The sequence below is a fragment of the Passer domesticus genome, chromosome 17 (assembly GCF_036417665.1).
Source record: "Passer domesticus isolate bPasDom1 chromosome 17, bPasDom1.hap1, whole genome shotgun sequence".
Taxonomy (NCBI): domain Eukaryota; kingdom Metazoa; phylum Chordata; class Aves; order Passeriformes; family Passeridae; genus Passer; species Passer domesticus.
In genome coordinates this window covers 1,275,413-1,292,447 of record NC_087490.1, presented here as the reverse complement: position 1 = coordinate 1,292,447, position 17,035 = coordinate 1,275,413, and the positions used below count along the sequence as shown (strand labels likewise).

At 53.1% G+C, this 17,035-nt stretch overlaps 2 protein-coding genes across 8 annotated transcripts in view; both read left to right on the top strand.

Moving 5' to 3' along the window:
* Nucleotides 1-44: 44 nt before the first annotated feature.
* Nucleotides 45-6,694, top strand: IQCD (IQ motif containing D). 4 transcript variants are annotated; one of them, XM_064392496.1, is made up of 6 exons: nt 45-181; nt 884-1,105; nt 1,261-1,675; nt 2,849-3,082; nt 5,251-5,322; nt 6,385-6,694. In XM_064392496.1, exons 3-6 carry the CDS (start codon nt 1,271-1,273, stop codon nt 6,661-6,663), a joined length of 990 nt encoding a protein of 329 aa, XP_064248566.1. In that variant the 5' UTR covers nt 45-181; nt 884-1,105; nt 1,261-1,270; the 3' UTR covers nt 6,664-6,694. The 4 variants fall into 4 exon arrangements, with proteins under 4 accessions (XP_064248566.1, XP_064248563.1, XP_064248565.1 ...); XM_064392493.1 differs by having other exon boundaries at nt 884-1,675; XM_064392495.1 differs by lacking the exon at nt 5,251-5,322 and having other exon boundaries at nt 884-1,675.
* Nucleotides 6,695-8,434: 1,740 nt separating this feature from the next.
* OSBP2 (oxysterol binding protein 2) overlaps nt 8,435-17,035 on the top strand; it is a 94,938-nt gene continuing 86,337 nt past the window's right edge. For 2 of the 4 annotated variants that reach the window (XM_064393115.1, XM_064393114.1), the window contains exons 1-2: nt 8,435-8,781; nt 16,144-16,221. In XM_064393115.1, coding sequence (XP_064249185.1) covers nt 8,507-8,781; nt 16,144-16,221 — 353 coding nt within the window. In that variant the 5' untranslated portion in view covers nt 8,435-8,506. The remainder of the gene's footprint in view (nt 8,782-16,143; nt 16,222-17,035) is intronic. The other 2 variants (XM_064393117.1, XM_064393116.1) reach the window with 1 other exon arrangement.

Here is a 17,035-nt window from a genome sequence, read left to right as displayed (position 1 = left end):
AGGCATGGCCAGCACACCTCTGGGTAAACAGCCGGGAAAGGCCCCGCCCCCTCGGGTCGCCTGGCAACGGGAGGCGCTGACGGCGGGATCGGGATCGGACCGGGACTGGGACCGGGATCGGACCCGGATTGCAACCGAGTGCGCTGCTGGGGTGGAGGCCGCCTGGGGACGGCATCCCCCGGTAACCGACTCCTGAGACACCCCGTCCCACCCCCGGGATGCCCAGGGCCGCTGGTCCCACGGACCCCCGGCCCCTCGCCGCCCCGGCCCCTCGCACGGGGGTCTCCCCACCGGGAATCACCGCCCCAACCTCTGACTGTTCCCCAGCCTCTGGGTCCTCCTGCTGTCCCACACCCACATCCAGGGGACCCTTCACTCCCTGTCGGCTCCTCCGCTACAGCTGTCCCCATCTCCTCCCTCCCTCTCTCCTCCTCTTGCCTCTGTCCCTGGCAGTCCTTCCAGATCCCCTCTCCCACCTCCACAGGTGTCCCTCCTGTCCCTCCTCTGACAGGGACAGGCCTAGAAGGGTAGAGCTTTTCCATGGAGGTTTCCCACTAGGAACCCTACCCTTCCCTCCAGGGTGGCCCCAGGGCTCTCCAGACCCCTCTGGGGACTGCAGAGCTGCAGCTTGTGCTGCTCTACCTCAGCTGCTGCTCAGAAGCTGTTGGGAGTTTTCCCCCCACCACCCTTCAAAGCCAGGAATCCATCACCCCCTTCCCATGGGTGTTTGACAGCTGCTCTGGGACAGAGACAAGCTCTAATCCACAACCCCATGTCCTGACCCCCTTCCCAGGCTCAGAGAGAACTCCAGCAGAATTTCAGACTCTCATGTTTTCCCAAATTACATAATTTCTCTAATGCTGTCACTGTGTTTTCTGTTTAGAGAGAAAATCCAAGAAGGAAGATTATGTGACAGCAGCAGCACAGGGACCTCCATTTTCTTCCAGTCTCACCTTGTGTAAGAGCTGCCGCGTCCTTGCTAGACCTCAAACCACCCAGGCCACTGGTGTTTAGCTGAATCCATGGCAACAGGGAATCCAGCTGCATTCCAGGCATCCTCATGAAGCAAAGAACCTTGCTGAAGGGCATGGCAGCTCCAAGGAAGGTAGGGATCCCATTAAGTGTCATGAAGGTGTTAGATCCACGCCAGCTAAAGCCTGATAGCACGGAGACAGAAAGAATCCTAACTGTCTTGGATGAGACCATTGTCAAGCTGGAGATCACCAGGTTGATCCCACGGATTATTGGCTCCCTGGACAGGTATGCTAGGATGCTGGGACCTGAGATCACAAGCGGCCTTTTGGAGCATCAGAAGCTTTCAATGGAAATACAGCACCTGCTCACCAGCCCTGGAGATGCGAAGAGCATGAGGGCTGCAGTGCAACGCATGAAATGTTCCCTGAGAAACATCCTGAGGCTCTTCCTGGCCAACCCCTTGCTTTACCATGGGCTGAAATATGAAGTTTGGGTGAGAGAGTCACCAGCTGATGTGTTTATCAAAGCCTTCATGGAGTTCCGGGATTTCATGCTTGAGAGGCTCCTGACCACTCCTGATGAGGAGAAGGAAATGATTGAATTCATGAATGAAATTTCCCTCCAGGTTGAGAAAAACACAGAAATTATCTCAGCTCTACAGGGAGAGCTGGCAGGAGTCATCCAGACTCGAGATGAAGAGGTATGACCTTGTGGGAATGAGTTTTCCAACCAAGTGGAAACTTGCTTTTTACTGGAGCAAAACCTTGCTAACTATAAATCGATCCCTTTATTGCAGTTCCTAAAGAGCAAGTTCCAGAAATCCTTTCTAAACCAGATCTAAAACTTAAAAATAATATTTTTATTGTAAAATATAATGAAAAATGCATATTGCATGCTTGATTTTTTTTTTTATTCGGATTTGGCATGTTTTGAACCTGTTGTCACCAGCCAACTTAAACAATATAAGTCCCTGAGTTCCAGAGGAGTGGCAGGACAGGCACAAACTGCTGTGGTGGTATCCTGGCAGGGTGACAATGCCAGCTGCTTCATTCCCTGCTGCTGAAAGAATGAAAAATCATTACAGGGAGAGATTGCTCTGATTAAAATCCATTTTTAATATTTGCTCTGTCTTCACTCTTGCTTAAAACCAACATTTCTGTGACTCCCGACTCTAACAACTGCCTTGGAGCAGTTGTGATTAATCAGTGATTTTACAAATTACATGAATCTTTAATTTTATCTGCAGCTGAGGTGCAGATAATTGACTGGGCACTTCCCAGGCACTTTCCCAGCCTGTGTACCAAGCCCAGAGCTTCTGACAACAATCCTTTGTTTTCTACCTGGGTTTCTCTTTCTCCTCCCTGCAAGAGGGGTTGGCTGAGAAGGTTTTGCCCTGTGCTCGCTGCTGGCAGAGCCAAGGGCCTGCTTTCCCATTTCCCTCTGCTCCTTAGAGTTCTGGGAATCGAGATTTTTATGTGCAATTTGGCAGCTTGTCCAGGACATGGTGAATAAATCTGTTTCACTAATCCCAGCTGGGGATTTCCCTCCTGAGCTGTGTCCCCCAGTCAGTCACTCAGAGCCTGATCCAGCCCTTGAGGAGCCACACGGCTACTCCAGGGAATCTGTTTTGGCTGCTCCTCAGGCGGCAGTGCCATTGGGGCTTGGGATGGTTTGTTCACTCTGTGCATTTACTAACAGGTTTCCAAAGTTCCTGTGTAAATCTAACTCTTCCCTCAGCCGACAGGTGCTACCTGAGCTGGCCCTAGGGGTCCCTTCTTGGACCTCCTCCAGCTGTGCAATGTTTTTTCTTCTCCTGCTCACCTTATGCCTCAGGGGCATGTCCCGAAGCTATTCATCTTGTTTTCTGGTCTAGGTTAGCAGGAAGGACAAAACAATTGAAAAGCTCAAAACTAGCATGGAAGATCTGGCCAAGAACTGCAAGGCTGACATCCGGCTGATCATGGAGGAAGGGGAAAAGCAGCAAAAAGAAGATAAGGAAGCTTCCCAGGAGAGGTGTGCCAGGCTGAAGCAGGACATTCAGCACCTGGGAACACAGTTCAGTGCACTGGTGCTGGAGCATCGAGCCTCAGAGCTGGTTCTCAGGAAGGTAAAGGGGAGGAGAGCTCTGGGACAGGAGGTTTAAGCCTTTTTGTAGAGCTGTCAGCTCTGGCTGCTGCCTGCTGCAAGGAGTTCCTTGGTCCCTGCTTGTTCGTGGCAGGATGCACATGGTGTTTGTCAAAGCACACCCGCCCTGTCCTCACGCTCTGCTGATTCCAGTGGAAAGCAGCCCTGCAGCGACAGCAGGGACAGAGCTGTCACAGGTCCTGCTCCTGCTGGCTGCCTTGGCTCTGGGAACACCTTCCCATGTGCTGTGACACCGGGCAGGGCTCAGGGCAGCGAGGCTGGAGCATGACACGTGTACGATAGTGACAAACCAGGGATCTGCTGTAGGGGGAGCAGAGCAAACAATATTGCCTTGGTAGAAGGCATCTTTTAGAGCTGGAATAGAGCTGATGCTGAGGGCTCAGCAGTTCCTGCTCTGCCCAGCTTGGCAGAAGAGACAAGCCAAGGAGTCAGGCTGGGCTGAATGAGGGGGAAAGGTAATTTCATAGAATCATCCCAGAAGAGCCATAAAGCCCATCCCATTTCACCCTCTGCCATGGGCAGGGACACCTCCCACTGTCCCAGGCTGCTCCAAGTCCCAGTGTCCAGCCTGGCCTTGGGCTGTGCCAGGGATCCAGGGGCAGCCACAGCTGCTCTGGGCACCCTGTGCCAGGGCCTGCCCACCCTCACAGGGAACAGTTCCTCATTCCCAATATCCCATCCATCCCTTCCCTCTGGCAGTGGGAAGCCATTCCCTGTGTCCTGTCCCTCCATCCCTTGTCCCCAGTCCCTCTCCAGCTCTCCTGGAGCCCCTTCAGGCCCTGCAAGGGTCTCTGAGCTCTCCCTGGAGCCTTCTCCTCTCCAGGTGGGCACCCCCAGCTCTCCCAGCCTGGCTCCAGAGCAGAGGGGCTCCAGCCCTTGCAGCATCTCTGGTGCCTCCTCTGGACTCTCCAGCAGCTCCCGGTCCCTCCTGTGCTGGGCCCAGGGCTGGGGCAGCTCTGCAGGTGAGGCAGAGGAGCAGGATGCCCCCTCCCCTGCTGCCCCACTGGGGGCTCAGCCCAGGGCTGAGGGGGTTTCAGGGTTGGGGCAGGTGCAGCCCTCACTCACCAGCACCCCAAAGTCCTTGTCCCCAGGGCTGAGCAGATACAGGAGGAGGAATGGGACCAGCAGGCAGGCTCAGGCCCCTGCAGTAACAGCTCTGCCCTGAGCAGAACACACTGGTGACACAGAGAACTGAGAACTGGGAAAAGGGCACTTTCTTTCTCATTTTGCTCATCCTGAGTATTCTCTCCAAACCAGTGCAGTCTCCCATGTGCAGGGAGCCCATGTGGTGATGGGGCATCTGTCACTCTTACATTGGGTGGTACAGCATGAAGGGCTGGGCACTGACAAAACATCAAAGGCAAGTTAGAGCTGCCATACAAGCCCCAAAATCTTTGGCAGAGGGGCTGTGTCAGGCATCTCCTGCTGCAGTTCCTGCCACAGCAGGGCTGTTTGTGGAGAGCTCAGCTCATTCCAGCACCCTGGCAGATGCACTTACTGACCACACAGGCCTCCTTTCCTCAGCAAGTACAAGTTGTACTTGTGGTCTGAATAGCTCAGGTGAGACCTGGTGATGGCCTGGGAGCCCTTGGGCCATCCTGGGGTAGTGCCACACAGGAAATGGAGCAGGAATGATTCCACAGAGCACACATCCAGAGCTGGAGGTAAAGTGCCCCAGGCTGTAAAGGAGTACAGCCACTGTTAAACTGTTTTACAGGCAGAAAGATCTATTTATTTTAAAAGGCACCATCTTCTGAGTACTTTCTGTCCCACGTTCATGTTTTGCAGTTCTCTTTTGCTTCAGTTTCAAGCTGGTTGCCACAGTTTGTTGATGACTTGCCACATTCCATCAGACATGTTCATTTCCTCCTGCAGAAAGCAGCTTCAGGTGCTGTTCATCCCCCACCTCCATGCTGTAAACCAAATAAAGCCCTTTGGGAATGTCCCAGGAGAATCCTTAAACCAGGGCACACCACATATGTGTCAGCTGAGGGAAGCTTGTCACGTGGAGGAGGTGAAATATTCAGATATAATGATGCTGTGGCTCAAAGTTTCCCTGTTTTCTCACTCAGGACACTTCTTACCAGGCCTCAGATGTCTGCAAGGATCTGATCTTGTTTTGTGTTTCAGGAAAAGTGCAAAGCAGAGAAGGAAATTCAGGAATGGGTCCAGAAATATGACAGAGACATGACAGAAAAACAGGTGTTGGCTTTAAATGCTTTGCTCTGCCATAAAGTGATTTGCTTGGGTAGATTCCTGTCCAAAGGGACACATGGCTCTTACCCCGGAGACCATGGAAGTGAGAGGCAGTTCTGCATCCAGACAAATCTACAGGAAAGGGGTCTTTGTCCTGCCTGTGTGTCCAGGAGTCCTCTGCAGCTTTGGCTTTAGGAAAAGTTACATCCACTAAATCCCACAGTATCTGGGGGCAAATGGGTCACCATGTTCTGTCTGGGATGTCCACCTGATGTCAGGAAACCGGTTTTTCAGTTGTGCTCCAATCCTCAATCCTCATGGCCCTAGCTGGTGTCCAAATCCTGCTCCTGTTCCTGCTGAATCCTTGGGGGATGTGCTGGTTGTTAAGAAACCCAACAGCCTGCCCCCAACTGAGCCATAAGAGGCTTAGGATCACATCAGCACCCCCAAAACTTGCCTCTAGGAAGGCCCTGGGGGCTTTCCTGTTCCTGCAGTATTATATGGAGTTGGATAAAAGCTGCTGGATTCCTTACAGAGCAAAATATAGGGAGGGGCCTGAAAGCTGCTACTAATTGTAAGGAATGGTCCCCTGTCAGATGCTTAATAATGGGATTATTTTGGTTTCCTGTCCCTGGAGAGGCAGGAGCCCCATATTTGGGGCAGAATTTGTCAAGGCAGACCCACCCCCACACTGACAAAACATCAAACCCAAGTTAGAACTGCAATACAAGCCCCAAAATCTTTGGCAGAGGGGCTGTGCCAGGCAGCTCCTGCTGCAGTTCCTGCCACTGCAGGGCTGTTTGTGGGGAGCTCAGCTCACGCCACCACCCCAGCAGATGCATTGCTGGTTCTCCAAATCTTGCATTGTGTATGGGAGCATTTTTCAGGGGAGCATCAAGGGACCCAGCATGTAATGAAACTCCCTGGGTACTGGGCACATGCCTTCCTTTTGAATCCCTTTGGACCCAGCTGAGGTTCAATGGCTTTGGGAGGGGTTTCAGGACCCTCTTCTGGGGATGTGGGGAGGAGCTGCTGACCAGCTGTCCCTGATCCCTGCTGTCCTGCCAGACCACATATGAGGAGGTCCAGGCTGTCTACAAGGAGGAGAAGGAGCAGCTGTCCCTACTGATGGAGAAACATGCCATGCTGCTCCAGGAGTACACCCAGATTGAGGAGGAGCGCAAGATGCTCAAGGAGAAGGAGGAGGAAGCTGCAAAGGAAGAGGCCAGGAGGAACAATGCTGCCACCTGCATCCAGGCCTTCTGGAAAGGCTACTTGGTGCGGTCCATCTACAAGTCAAAACTGAAGAAGGGAAAGGGCAAGGGCAAAGGCAAAGGCAAAAAATAAAGCCCCAAATCCCTTTTCTCTCCCTGGCAAAGCTGCTGTGTCTGAGCTCTTCCAGATAAAAACATTGATAATTGTTCAGGTTGGGAAAGACTTTTAAGATCATCCAGTCAAGCCACTACCACCATGTTCACCATTAACCCTTGTCCTCAAGTGTCACATCCACATGTTTTATCAACGCTTCCAGGGATGGTGACTCTACCACTTCCCTTGGCAGTCTGTCCCAGGGCTTTAGGACCCTTTCCAGGAAAAAAGTTTTGTTAATATTTAATATAAACATCCCCTTGCACAACTTGATGCCATTTCCCCTTATCCTGTTACATCCTGCTTGTGTGGATTTGACAGCCCACTCCTGACTTTAGGGCCCTTCCTTGCAGCCTCCCTTCCTGGGAGAGAGCAGTAGCACTGGTGAGGCCCCTCTCTCCTCAGACATGGCCAAGGAAGGTGTGTTCCCTTCTTGGCAGCCACAAGAGATACTGGGATCCATGAGACTTTGAGAAGTTGGCAGCCATGTGGATAGTTTGGGGTGTAGTTACATCAAGAAAAACATTCCCTGTCCTTCAGTCCAGATAGACTTCAGTTCCTAAAAACCTACAACCTCCAGGGAGACCTTAAAGGCCCTTCCAGTACCTAAAGGGGCTCCAGGAGAATGGGAGAGGGACTGGGGACAAGTGGGAATGGCTTCCCACTGCCAGAGGGCAGGGATGGATGGGATATTGGGAATTAGGAATTGTTCCCTGGGAGGGTGGGCAGGCCCTGGCACAGGGTGCCCAGAGCAGCTGTGGCTGCCCCTGGATCCCTGGCAGTGTCCAAGGCCAGGGTGGATGGGGCTTGGAGCAGCCTGGGACAGTGGGAGGGGTCCATGCTCATGGCAGGGAGTGGAAATGGGATGGGCTTGAAGGTCCCTTCCACCTTAGCCCATCCCATGGCTCTCTGAAAAGCAGCCTTTGGAGTCCAAAGCCCTCTCAGGCTTTCAGACCCAGGAATGGCCCCACAGGCTGCCTCAGTGTCTGTGGTGCACCTGCCTGAAGGACTTTGGGACGAATGGCTCACCCAGCTGCAGAGGGGCAGGAGCTGAGCCCAGAGCAGCGTACGGGGTGTCCTTCACCCTCGGAGCTGCCCAGCCCAGATCCTGAGGCTTGGAGCCCAGTGCCCTCTCTGGAGAATTCCCAGGGCTGGCGGAGCCTCCTGAGCCCCTGGCATGGCTGTGACAGCGTGTGAAGGTGATGGCTGAGGATAATGGGATCAGGGGGATCAGAGAGGATCAGGGAGATGAGTGAGACGTGATCTATGATGGGGAGGGGGGGAGAATGAAGATGAGAGGATAAAGAAGAAGGAGGAAGGAGAAAGGGAAAAGAGAACGAGGAAAGGAAAAAAAGGCTGGGAAGAGAAAGGGAAAAACCCTCAGCAGACATGGGAACACCTGGCCGAGTGGCACCTGCTACAGGCCTCCACACTGCCCTGTGGATGGGCACCTCCTCAGGCACAAAATCCAGGCCCGTGTGCTGCCGCAGGGAGCAGGTGAGCGGGACAGTAAGATGGGGCTTCTCCCCCTAGCAGGGCAGGCGGCACCCAGGAGGATTTTTACGGGAAGATTTCTACAGAACAGTTTTCACCGTCACCCCTCCCGCCCCAGCCCCCCGGCATGAAATGGCGGCGGGGGGCCAAAATGGCGGGGGCGGGCTGAGGGCGGCTCGCGCCGTTCCCGCCCCGCCGCCGGGGGGCGCGCGCCGGCGGGGCCCTCCCCGCGGGGCGGTCACGTGGCGGCGGCGCCGCCCCCGCTCGGCGCGGACGGGCCGGGGCCGCCCCGGGAGCGCCGCAGCCTCGGCCGGGCCCCGCGGGGTCTATGGGGAAGGCGGCCGCGCTCTGCGGCGGCGGCGGCGGCGGCACCCGCGGGCTGGTCTCGCTCCTCAGCGCCGTCCCCTGCCTGGCCTGCCACGAGCTGCCGGCCATGAGCGCCGAGCCGGGCGGCCGCGGCGGCGGGGGCCCGGCGGGGGGACCGCCCGCCTCCCTGCCGGGCTCCGACACCTACAAGGGGTGGCTCTTCAAGTGGACCAACTACCTGAAGGGCTACCAGCGTCGCTGGTTCGTGCTCAGCAATGGGCTGCTCAGCTACTACAGGTACCGGGGCCGGGGGGCCGGGAGGGGAGCACGGACCGCGGGGGCTGCGCTGTTGTGCGGCGAAAATCGCCTCGTATTGCTTAGTTTGGTTTTTTTTTCCTCTTTTAAAGCCAAACTCGGGCTTGGATCTTGCAGAACCGCGGGGGTTCGGCGGGAGCAGCGGGGCCCCGGGATGATGGAGTGCCCTGGATCTCCCATCCTTCTCCCTCCCCATCCCTCCGCTCCTGGTGCAGCAGCTCCGGCTGCCCAAATCACAGCCTTCCATCCGAGCACCCCAAACCCTCCTCCCCTAGCTGTGTAAGCTGCTCCTGCTGCCGCCGTACCCCGCCGGAGCCTGCGGCTCCTTCCCGCAGCATGCCCGGGCTGCGGGCGCTGCGGCGGCGGCGGAAGGCTGGCCTGGGATGCTGTGCTGGGAATGCCGGGCTGGGAATGCCGGGCTGGGGCAGCCAGCCCCGGCTGGGGCTGCGCTCCTGGGGCACGGAATGAAGCTCCAGCAGCAGTTCCGAGCCGTGCCTGGCTCCCGGCGCGGTCTGGCGCTGGCTTTGTGCAGACGGGCTGTGGGCTCAGCGAGGAGCGTGTCAGACACCCCCAGGCTGAATCCAAAGCGGTGTCATCTTTGTAGCTGCTCTTGTGCTGCTTGTCTCACTTGAGTGGTGAAAACGCAAGTGTGGATGTTGGTGTTTTTATCCTCCAGGAAGGTGGCCCTGTATATGGCAGGGGGTGGAACGACAGGAGCTTTAAGGTCCCTTCCCACCCAGACCATTCAGGGATTCTGTGATTTGGACCATGTTTATTCTTGTCACTTGGTACACAAGTGCTCGGTCACCCTCAGTGATGTGCAGCAAATGTTGGCTGTACTTCAGGACATGGAAACAATCCTGACTATTAGGGATGGTTAAGCTTTATAAAATAGTAGGTCTTTAAAGTGCCGAACCCCCTGAGACAGGAATTCTCTGTAAAGGTTATGCCAAAGCTGTTTTTCCTCCCGACATAAAGTTCATCAGCTGATTTCCTCTCAGCTCCAGCTGCTGACACGTAGCCTGAAGCAGATTGCAGAGCTCCAGCTCCCTGTCAGATGTGAATATAAACTCTTCCAGCTCTAAGAGACCTGGTACCTGGGTGCTGGGGTCAGACTACAGCAGGTAACCGTGCAGAAGATAAATGATGTGTTTATCTACTTGGAGTTGTTGAAAACCCTCAAAGAACTTAAGCCAAACAACCTCCACCCCAAAAAAAATGTAATTACCTTTCAGTAATTCAGCTAATTTACTGTAATCCTTTCTGGAATGCCTTAACTCTGCCCAAAAAGGCTGTTGGAGTTTAACACCCCATTTGTAACCATGTCAGAATATTATTTTTGCATGTTGATGCCAAGTCTGTCATGAGTGAACAAGTGGTTTTCTTCAACAATTATTTTGGATGGGAACAACCAGGTTTATTTTGAGACCATTTGATCTGTTTTAGGCTGAAACAACAAACAGAAACACCCAAGGAAATTATTCTGAGCAGCATGTGAAGGAGTTGAAACTTTGTGAAGCTTTCAGGCAGGGCAGACCTTCAGCAGCTGCTTGGGGAGAAGGATGCTGGAGGATTTTGTGCTTCTTTTCATCTCTGGGCTTGATGACAACTGAATTAATTTGGTTGTGAGTCAGGAGTACAAAAATACAGTGCAGAACACGTGGTGAAGTCTGTCTTAGGTGGAGAAAAGCCTCCATGATACTCTTCAAAACCAGCGCTCTGAAATAGTGGCTGTGTCAGCTTGAATTGCTCATCTGGGAGCACTCCTAGGAGACAGTCTGGGGTGAAAACTGGCAGTTCTGTTTTGATAGGAATTCTAGCTCCATGACAGGAGCCAGGCAGGTGTCAGGCTGCTGCCTGTTCACTGAGAAAGGCAAATATAGATATATGCTCTATCTATATATATTCTATAGAGGTCTCTGGCACTCTGAGAGTCACGGGTCCTGCTTTCTGCTGGCTCTTTGTGCTCATCCCACCTCAGCAGGTCCGCACCAGAAGTCTCCTTTCCTGCCCTTGCAGATGAATTGCTGTGCTCTTCTTGTGTTGCCACCTTTGTAGCTGCACAGCCCACCTGATTTAGCTGTGGCTGCTCAGGAGTAGCTTTGTAGAAACTTCGTTTTGCTTGTCTGCTAAAAGCATCTGGGAAAGCTGCCCCGTGGTGCCCAAGCCGCCTCCTTGTGTGGATTGATTTCGTTCCAGGTTGAAGCTTTTTGTTCCATTTGGATTTCCTGCCTCTTGCTCTTTAGCTTTAAGCCCCAGCCTGTCACGTTGCCTGGAGGATTTTGGTTTGCAGAGTTGAGCTGCTGAAATCCCGGGTGTCCCCTTGGTGTCCCTGGAGGTGCTGGTGTGTGGGTGTGTGCTGTGCCATCCTTTGGAGCTGTTCTGAGGGGTTTGCTCCAGCAGCCAAGTGCGGCGCCTGTTTGCTGCCCAGTTGGTTTCACAGGGACAGTTTGCTGAATTAAAGCTTCTAATTACAACATTTTTCCCAAATGGAGCATTTAAAGCCTCCTGTAGCTTTGCTACATCGATGAAGACATCAAGTCTTGCTGCCAGGGAAACTTCATGTGCCTTTGCTTTGTATTCCCTGCTCTGAACCTGTGAAAAGTAACAACTGCTGAGGAATTCTTGAGGAGTGCCTGTGCAGTACCCTCCTCTGGAGGGAGGTGTGTGGGTTTAGGGAGTTCCTAAATCCACAGCAATATGGTTGGACCATTTTACTTGCCCTTGATTGGTCCTCCTGGGTTGTTTTTGACAAAGTTTTCTGGCTGATTCAGTGATGCCAGCGTGGGAAGGCAGTTTGGGGATGCAGGACTAGTCTGCTTGACTTGCTAATGATCCAAACTCTCTCTCTGAACTCCTCTTGCAGGCTGCCACTCAGATTTATCATTATCTATAATTAGCGGCTCTGTATGGGAGAATCTAATCACCTTGAACAGATAAGTGTTTTCAAGGAGATTAGAGAGGATCTTCAGGTGAGTATTAATTCATCGAAGACTGGCGTTGGCTCATGTGACCATGGATGCTCCAAGAGTGTTGTGTTCTCCCAGCAGCTCCTTGACCTTTCTAAGATTTCTGGGATGTGTTGGCTCCTCTGGGATGGGCTGGAGCTGGGTTCCTGGGGGTTGGGTGTCTGGAGAGCCTTCAGCAGTGCTTTATGTAGGCACAGGGTGTAATGATGAAAGCCATGACAAATGGAGAGAGGAAAACCATGTTATTGTTGGGATGGGAAAGGCTTCTCCATCAAGCAGCATTAACTCCCCTCTTAGAGCAGTGAGGGTGCCTGGGGCACTTTAGCTGTCTTGTCTGGGTCATCCTGCAGCTCATTTCCCTGGAAAAGCCGTGTTTCACAGAGCAGTATTGTTCACCAGCTCTGTTTATCCAGCAGTTAACTCTTGGTTGGATCATGAGGGCTTGAGCACAACGCAGAGGTTTTTTCCTTGTTTCTTGTGCTGAGACTCCACTGAAAGCTCAGGAGGAGAGTTCAAGAAGAAGCTTGAAAACCTCTGCTGATGGTAGAGATGTGGGGGGTTGAGGGAGCCCAGGAGGGACATCTGGGACCTCTGATCCAAGTGCTCCCCCAGCACTGCCAAGGCTGACCCATGTTCCCAATTGCCACATCCACCTGGCCTTTTACATCTCCCCATGCATGGGGATTCCAGCACTGCCCTGGGCAGCTGACCACCCTTTCCATATAGGAATTTTCCCAGTATCCAACCTGAACCTCCCCTGGCCCAGCCTGAAAGTGTTCCCTCTCCTCCTGTCCCTGTTCCCTGGGAGCACAGCTTGACCTCCCCCTTGGCTGTCCCCTCGTGTCAGGGAGTTGTGCAGATGCAGAAGGTTGAGCCCCTGTTGAGCCCCTCCATCTCCCTCAACCACCTCTCATCACACTCCAAGGTGTGAGCTTGCAGAGCCTCTCCAGGCCCCTCTTCCAGTGTTGGACCACCCTTGGAGGAGAAAACTTTTCCTTAGGTTTAGCTTGTACATGATAGAATGAGGCAACATGCTGTCCTGGGATGATTTTTGTGACACCCTATCCCTGTGCAGATAAGTCCTGGAGTGTTTGTGTCTCTTTGGGTGCTGGAGCGTGCAGGTTTCCAGGGCAGCTCTGCAGCTCCCGGTGACTTTGAGTTACTTGTTTTTAAACAGTGATGAATAATTGGTGTTCCCAGTCAGCTTGTTTTCCCATGGCACTCTCTGGATCCATATGGTGCTTTGCTGTTGTTCCTTGTTATTTGCCCATTCTGGAGGCAGCTCCTTGCTGTGCTTTGTCCCTGGGGACACGGTGCTGCCACAGCTCCTTGGGGACACTGCATGTCCACGTGACACTTGAGGGGTGCTGTGGGGTGGGGGGAACGATGCTCTTTGGGCTGCTGCTTCCTGGCTGGGTTGCTCTGCTCCTGGTTAGTGCTGTGGGGGAGGTCGGGCTCATTTCAGTCCAAACAGCAACTGCTGCTGACTCTGCAGGAGGACGTGAGACAGGGATCTTATCCTTAGGGATGTTTCCGTCATGGCTTGGTAATTAGTGCTGGCTGAGGGGGTTTACAGCTGTTGCCTGGTTCTGTTTGCTGGTTGCAAACTGTGACAAGAGCCATGAACCATCTTTCTCCTTTATTTCTATACATATTATCTTCATTTGGCTAGATGGGATGGATGTCATCCCTCATCCCATCCCTGCAAGTGTTCCAGGCCAAGCTGGACAGGGCTTGGAGCAGCCTGGTCTTGTGGATGGTGTCCCTACCCACGGCAGGGGAGTAAAACCTTTAAGATCCCTTCCCACCCAAACCATTCCGTGATTCTGTACCGGCCAAATACTTAATTTGATGTAATTGTAGAAGAAACAACTGGTTTGTGTTGTGCAGAGCTAAACTTTGAGGGGACAGAGCACTCTGGGTTTGTGTGGAAGTACAGCAGCCTGTGCTGCTGTCTTGATGTTGGTCATGTGGGGATCCCTCAGGCAGCTTGGCTCCCATGGCAGTTTTCACTCCTGGAGGGTGTTTATGGCCTCAGTGCCTGACTCCTTACCTGACTGAGGTGCCTGTTACCCCTTTCTGGTGTGCTCTGGTCCAGCTTCCATTGCTGGAGCACACACTGATGTAGTTCTGCTTTGGTGTCCCAGGCAAGGGTAGGGGGTCACTGTCCAGCCCTGCATCTCTCCCACACGGTGCTGGAGTGGGACAGCAGGGGCTGTGCTGACCTTTAGGAGCAGAGGTTGCTGTGGACTGGCTCCTGCTCCAGGATATCCATCCACAGCTATGCTCAGCCCTGGAAAACCCTTGCCAGCCCTTGGTCTAACTGCTGTCCTTTGCCTGCAGAGGTGACTGGCATCACCTGCCTCTTCCTGCAGCTCCTCTGCCTGTCTTTTTCCAGGGAAATATGTATTCAGCTCTGACTTGGCTTGCTCCAATTACAGGTTTAAGTTGGTGCTTGTATGGTCTGTCATCCTCTGTACCCACAGTGAGTCACTGAGGAAGGAGCTGATCCTTTTTGTCAGGAGTATTGTGAGGAACCTGCTGTGCTTTTCCATGCAGTATCCCTTGTATCCTGCCTCATTTTCCCCTGAAAAGGAGTTTCCAGTAACGGCAATGCGCTCTGAACTCACCTCTGTACGACCACAATGTTTATTATCTGTAGGTTGGGTTATGCTGCAGCACATCAGACTACTGAGCTTTTCTGTATTTTGTGCTTGTCTATCAGTTGTTGTAGCTGGGTAACTCAGCCTGGTAATTTTAGCTGCCCGAAGTGTTATCAGTTATATCAGAGCCCTCTGCTCCCTGTGGGTCTGTTCAGCTGATGGCCAACAGCTCAGGTTGTCACCCTGAAATGTGAGTTGTCTCAGCCTGCTATCAGGAGGGCAGGCAGCATCCTGGAGATTTATCCCTAAATAAGATAGTGCTTCCAAACCTGAGCTAGCTGGAGGTCTTAAACATCCCTTCAGGTCCTTATTATACTGTTCAATTATTGTAGCAGTTCCTGTAGCACCGTGGCAGGGATCTTTCTAGACTTTGCATCAGCCTTTGTTTGGTTTCGATCAAAAAGCTTGATTAATAATTAATGCTACCACATTGCCGTGTGTGCGGGCTGGGCTGGAGGAGAGCAGGGCTGGATATGAGCGTGGTGCTGGGCAGTGGTGCTGACTCACAGCCCTGGGTGCAGGGCTGTGCTGAGCCTCGGGCTGCGAAGGACCAACGCTGCAATTAAACATGCAGATGGAAGCGTGGGACTGCGAGTCAGCGGAGCTCTGCCGTGAAAGCAGAACAAATGGGAGCAAATCTCCTCTTTGGTCCCCTTCCAGGCACTTGGGATTGGCTTCCCCCTCTGCAAGCCAGGGCTCCTGGCAGGGCTGTTCTGTACCTGGCCTGTGCTGTCCCCAGGTGATGCTGCTCCTCGCTGTGAGCATCGCTGCTCACGGGTCACATTGTGGCACGGCACTGGTGGAGCTGGTGCTGTGTCAGCACTCTTCACTCGTTGGCACCTCTCGTTTTCCCTGCCCTTCCTTTCACACCAAGCTGTGTTAGTATCCACTTTCCTTGCTTTTTTTTTATTTTTATCTAACTCTTCAAGGCTATTTCTGCTTTGAATCATGACTGGATAGATGTATGTCCCTGCAGTGACTCAGGGGGAGGTGCTTCATTCCCTAAAAATAGTCTTAATCCTCCAAATCTTTCTGGATGAGAGCACTGGCTGGGCACGCGTGGCTGTTTAAAGCAGCTTCTGCAATGCTTGTGGGGGTAAATATGGTGAAGTGGGAGTCTGTGCCTTTTCCTTCTTTAAAACAAAGCAGTGATTCTTAATCTGTTATTAATAGCTAGAGCAGGTTTCTTTTAGGAACTTTATAAGAAACAGAGCAGGAAAATGTTGTCCTTGGGGCCTGCTGGTTGTGTATTGCTGTCATGAGTAAGATCATCTCATTTCAGGCTGGTTGGTTGGCACAGACACCTAAACACTGTGGCTGGGTGGGATCTCAAAAACAGTGAACTCTCCTTCCCATGGCACAGCCGTGGATGTGACAGCAGGGCTGGGTAGCCTGGATGGGAGAAAAGCTCCTTTGGGGAGTCATGTGGCCTCCTGGTGCTGGTGATGTTGAGGTCCATGCCTTGATTTCCTCAGGGATGCTCACAGAGACGTGGGGCTGTGTGTGCTGTGTTCCAGCCGTGCTGTGTTGCTGTTCCCAGCTGACTTGGTGCTTTGTGCCTGTCACTCACCCCGGCACAGAATTAGAGTATTTGTCACAGCAGCAAATATCCATGGCAACTAATTCCCTAGCTCTGGAAATCTTCATGATTTTTGAAGTTTCTTTTTTCCTGTGAAATGCACAGGGGTGGTTCCACAAACTTTTTTTTTCAGGTCTTCTGCAACTGTCAGGAGTGGTGGCTCTTCTTGGAAGCGCTTGAAAAATACACCGGTCCCAGTTCGGAAGATGGGGTGAGTTTGGGTGGATTTGGCTGGAGCATGGACGTGGATGACTGGGATGTGTTCATGGCAGTGGGGCACAGACATAGCCCTCCTCTCCAGGACTATGCAGGAGTGGAGACCACAAGATTAAAGAAGCAGATTTTTGTCTGTGAGGTGTGGAGATGTTGTGCAGCAGGTGGGGGTGGCAGCTGTGCCCACAGCTTGTGAGGAGTCTATGAAGTTGTGTCAGGGGAATTTTAGGTTGGATTTTAGAAAAAGGCTCTTCCCCCAGAGGGTGCTGGCACTGCCCAGGCGCCCCAGGGAATGGGCACGGCCCCGAGGCTGCCAGAGCTCCAGGAGCCTTTGGACAGCGCTGCCAGGGATGGACAGGGTGGGGTTGTTGGGGGTCTGGGCAGGGACAGGGGCTGGACTGGATGATCCCTGTGGGTCCCTTCCAGCTCAGGATATTCCATGATTCTGTGTTAAGTTTCAGCCTTTGGTTTGAAGCCCTTTTTGGAGGGCTCTGTCCAGGAATGCTTGGGTGGTGCCTGGTGTCAGCACTGTGTTCTCCAGCAGCCCCATCCTTTGTTCTTGGAAGACTTGAGACCTTCCATCTTATCTCTTTCCAAGCATGCACGGTCCTGTGACTGATGCTGGGTGCTGTTCATCTGCTGTTTATTATTCCCAAGCTGCCACTTTGGTGTTTCCCAGCAGGGCTTCTGGAGCAGAAGGCACTGCAGGTTTATAGTGTGTGGTCAGGTGGAACTACTCTATGGCTTTATTTTATCCCAGCAGAGTTTTCCATTCCTTGTCAACTGGGTCTCTGTGGTCTGTGCTGGGCAGA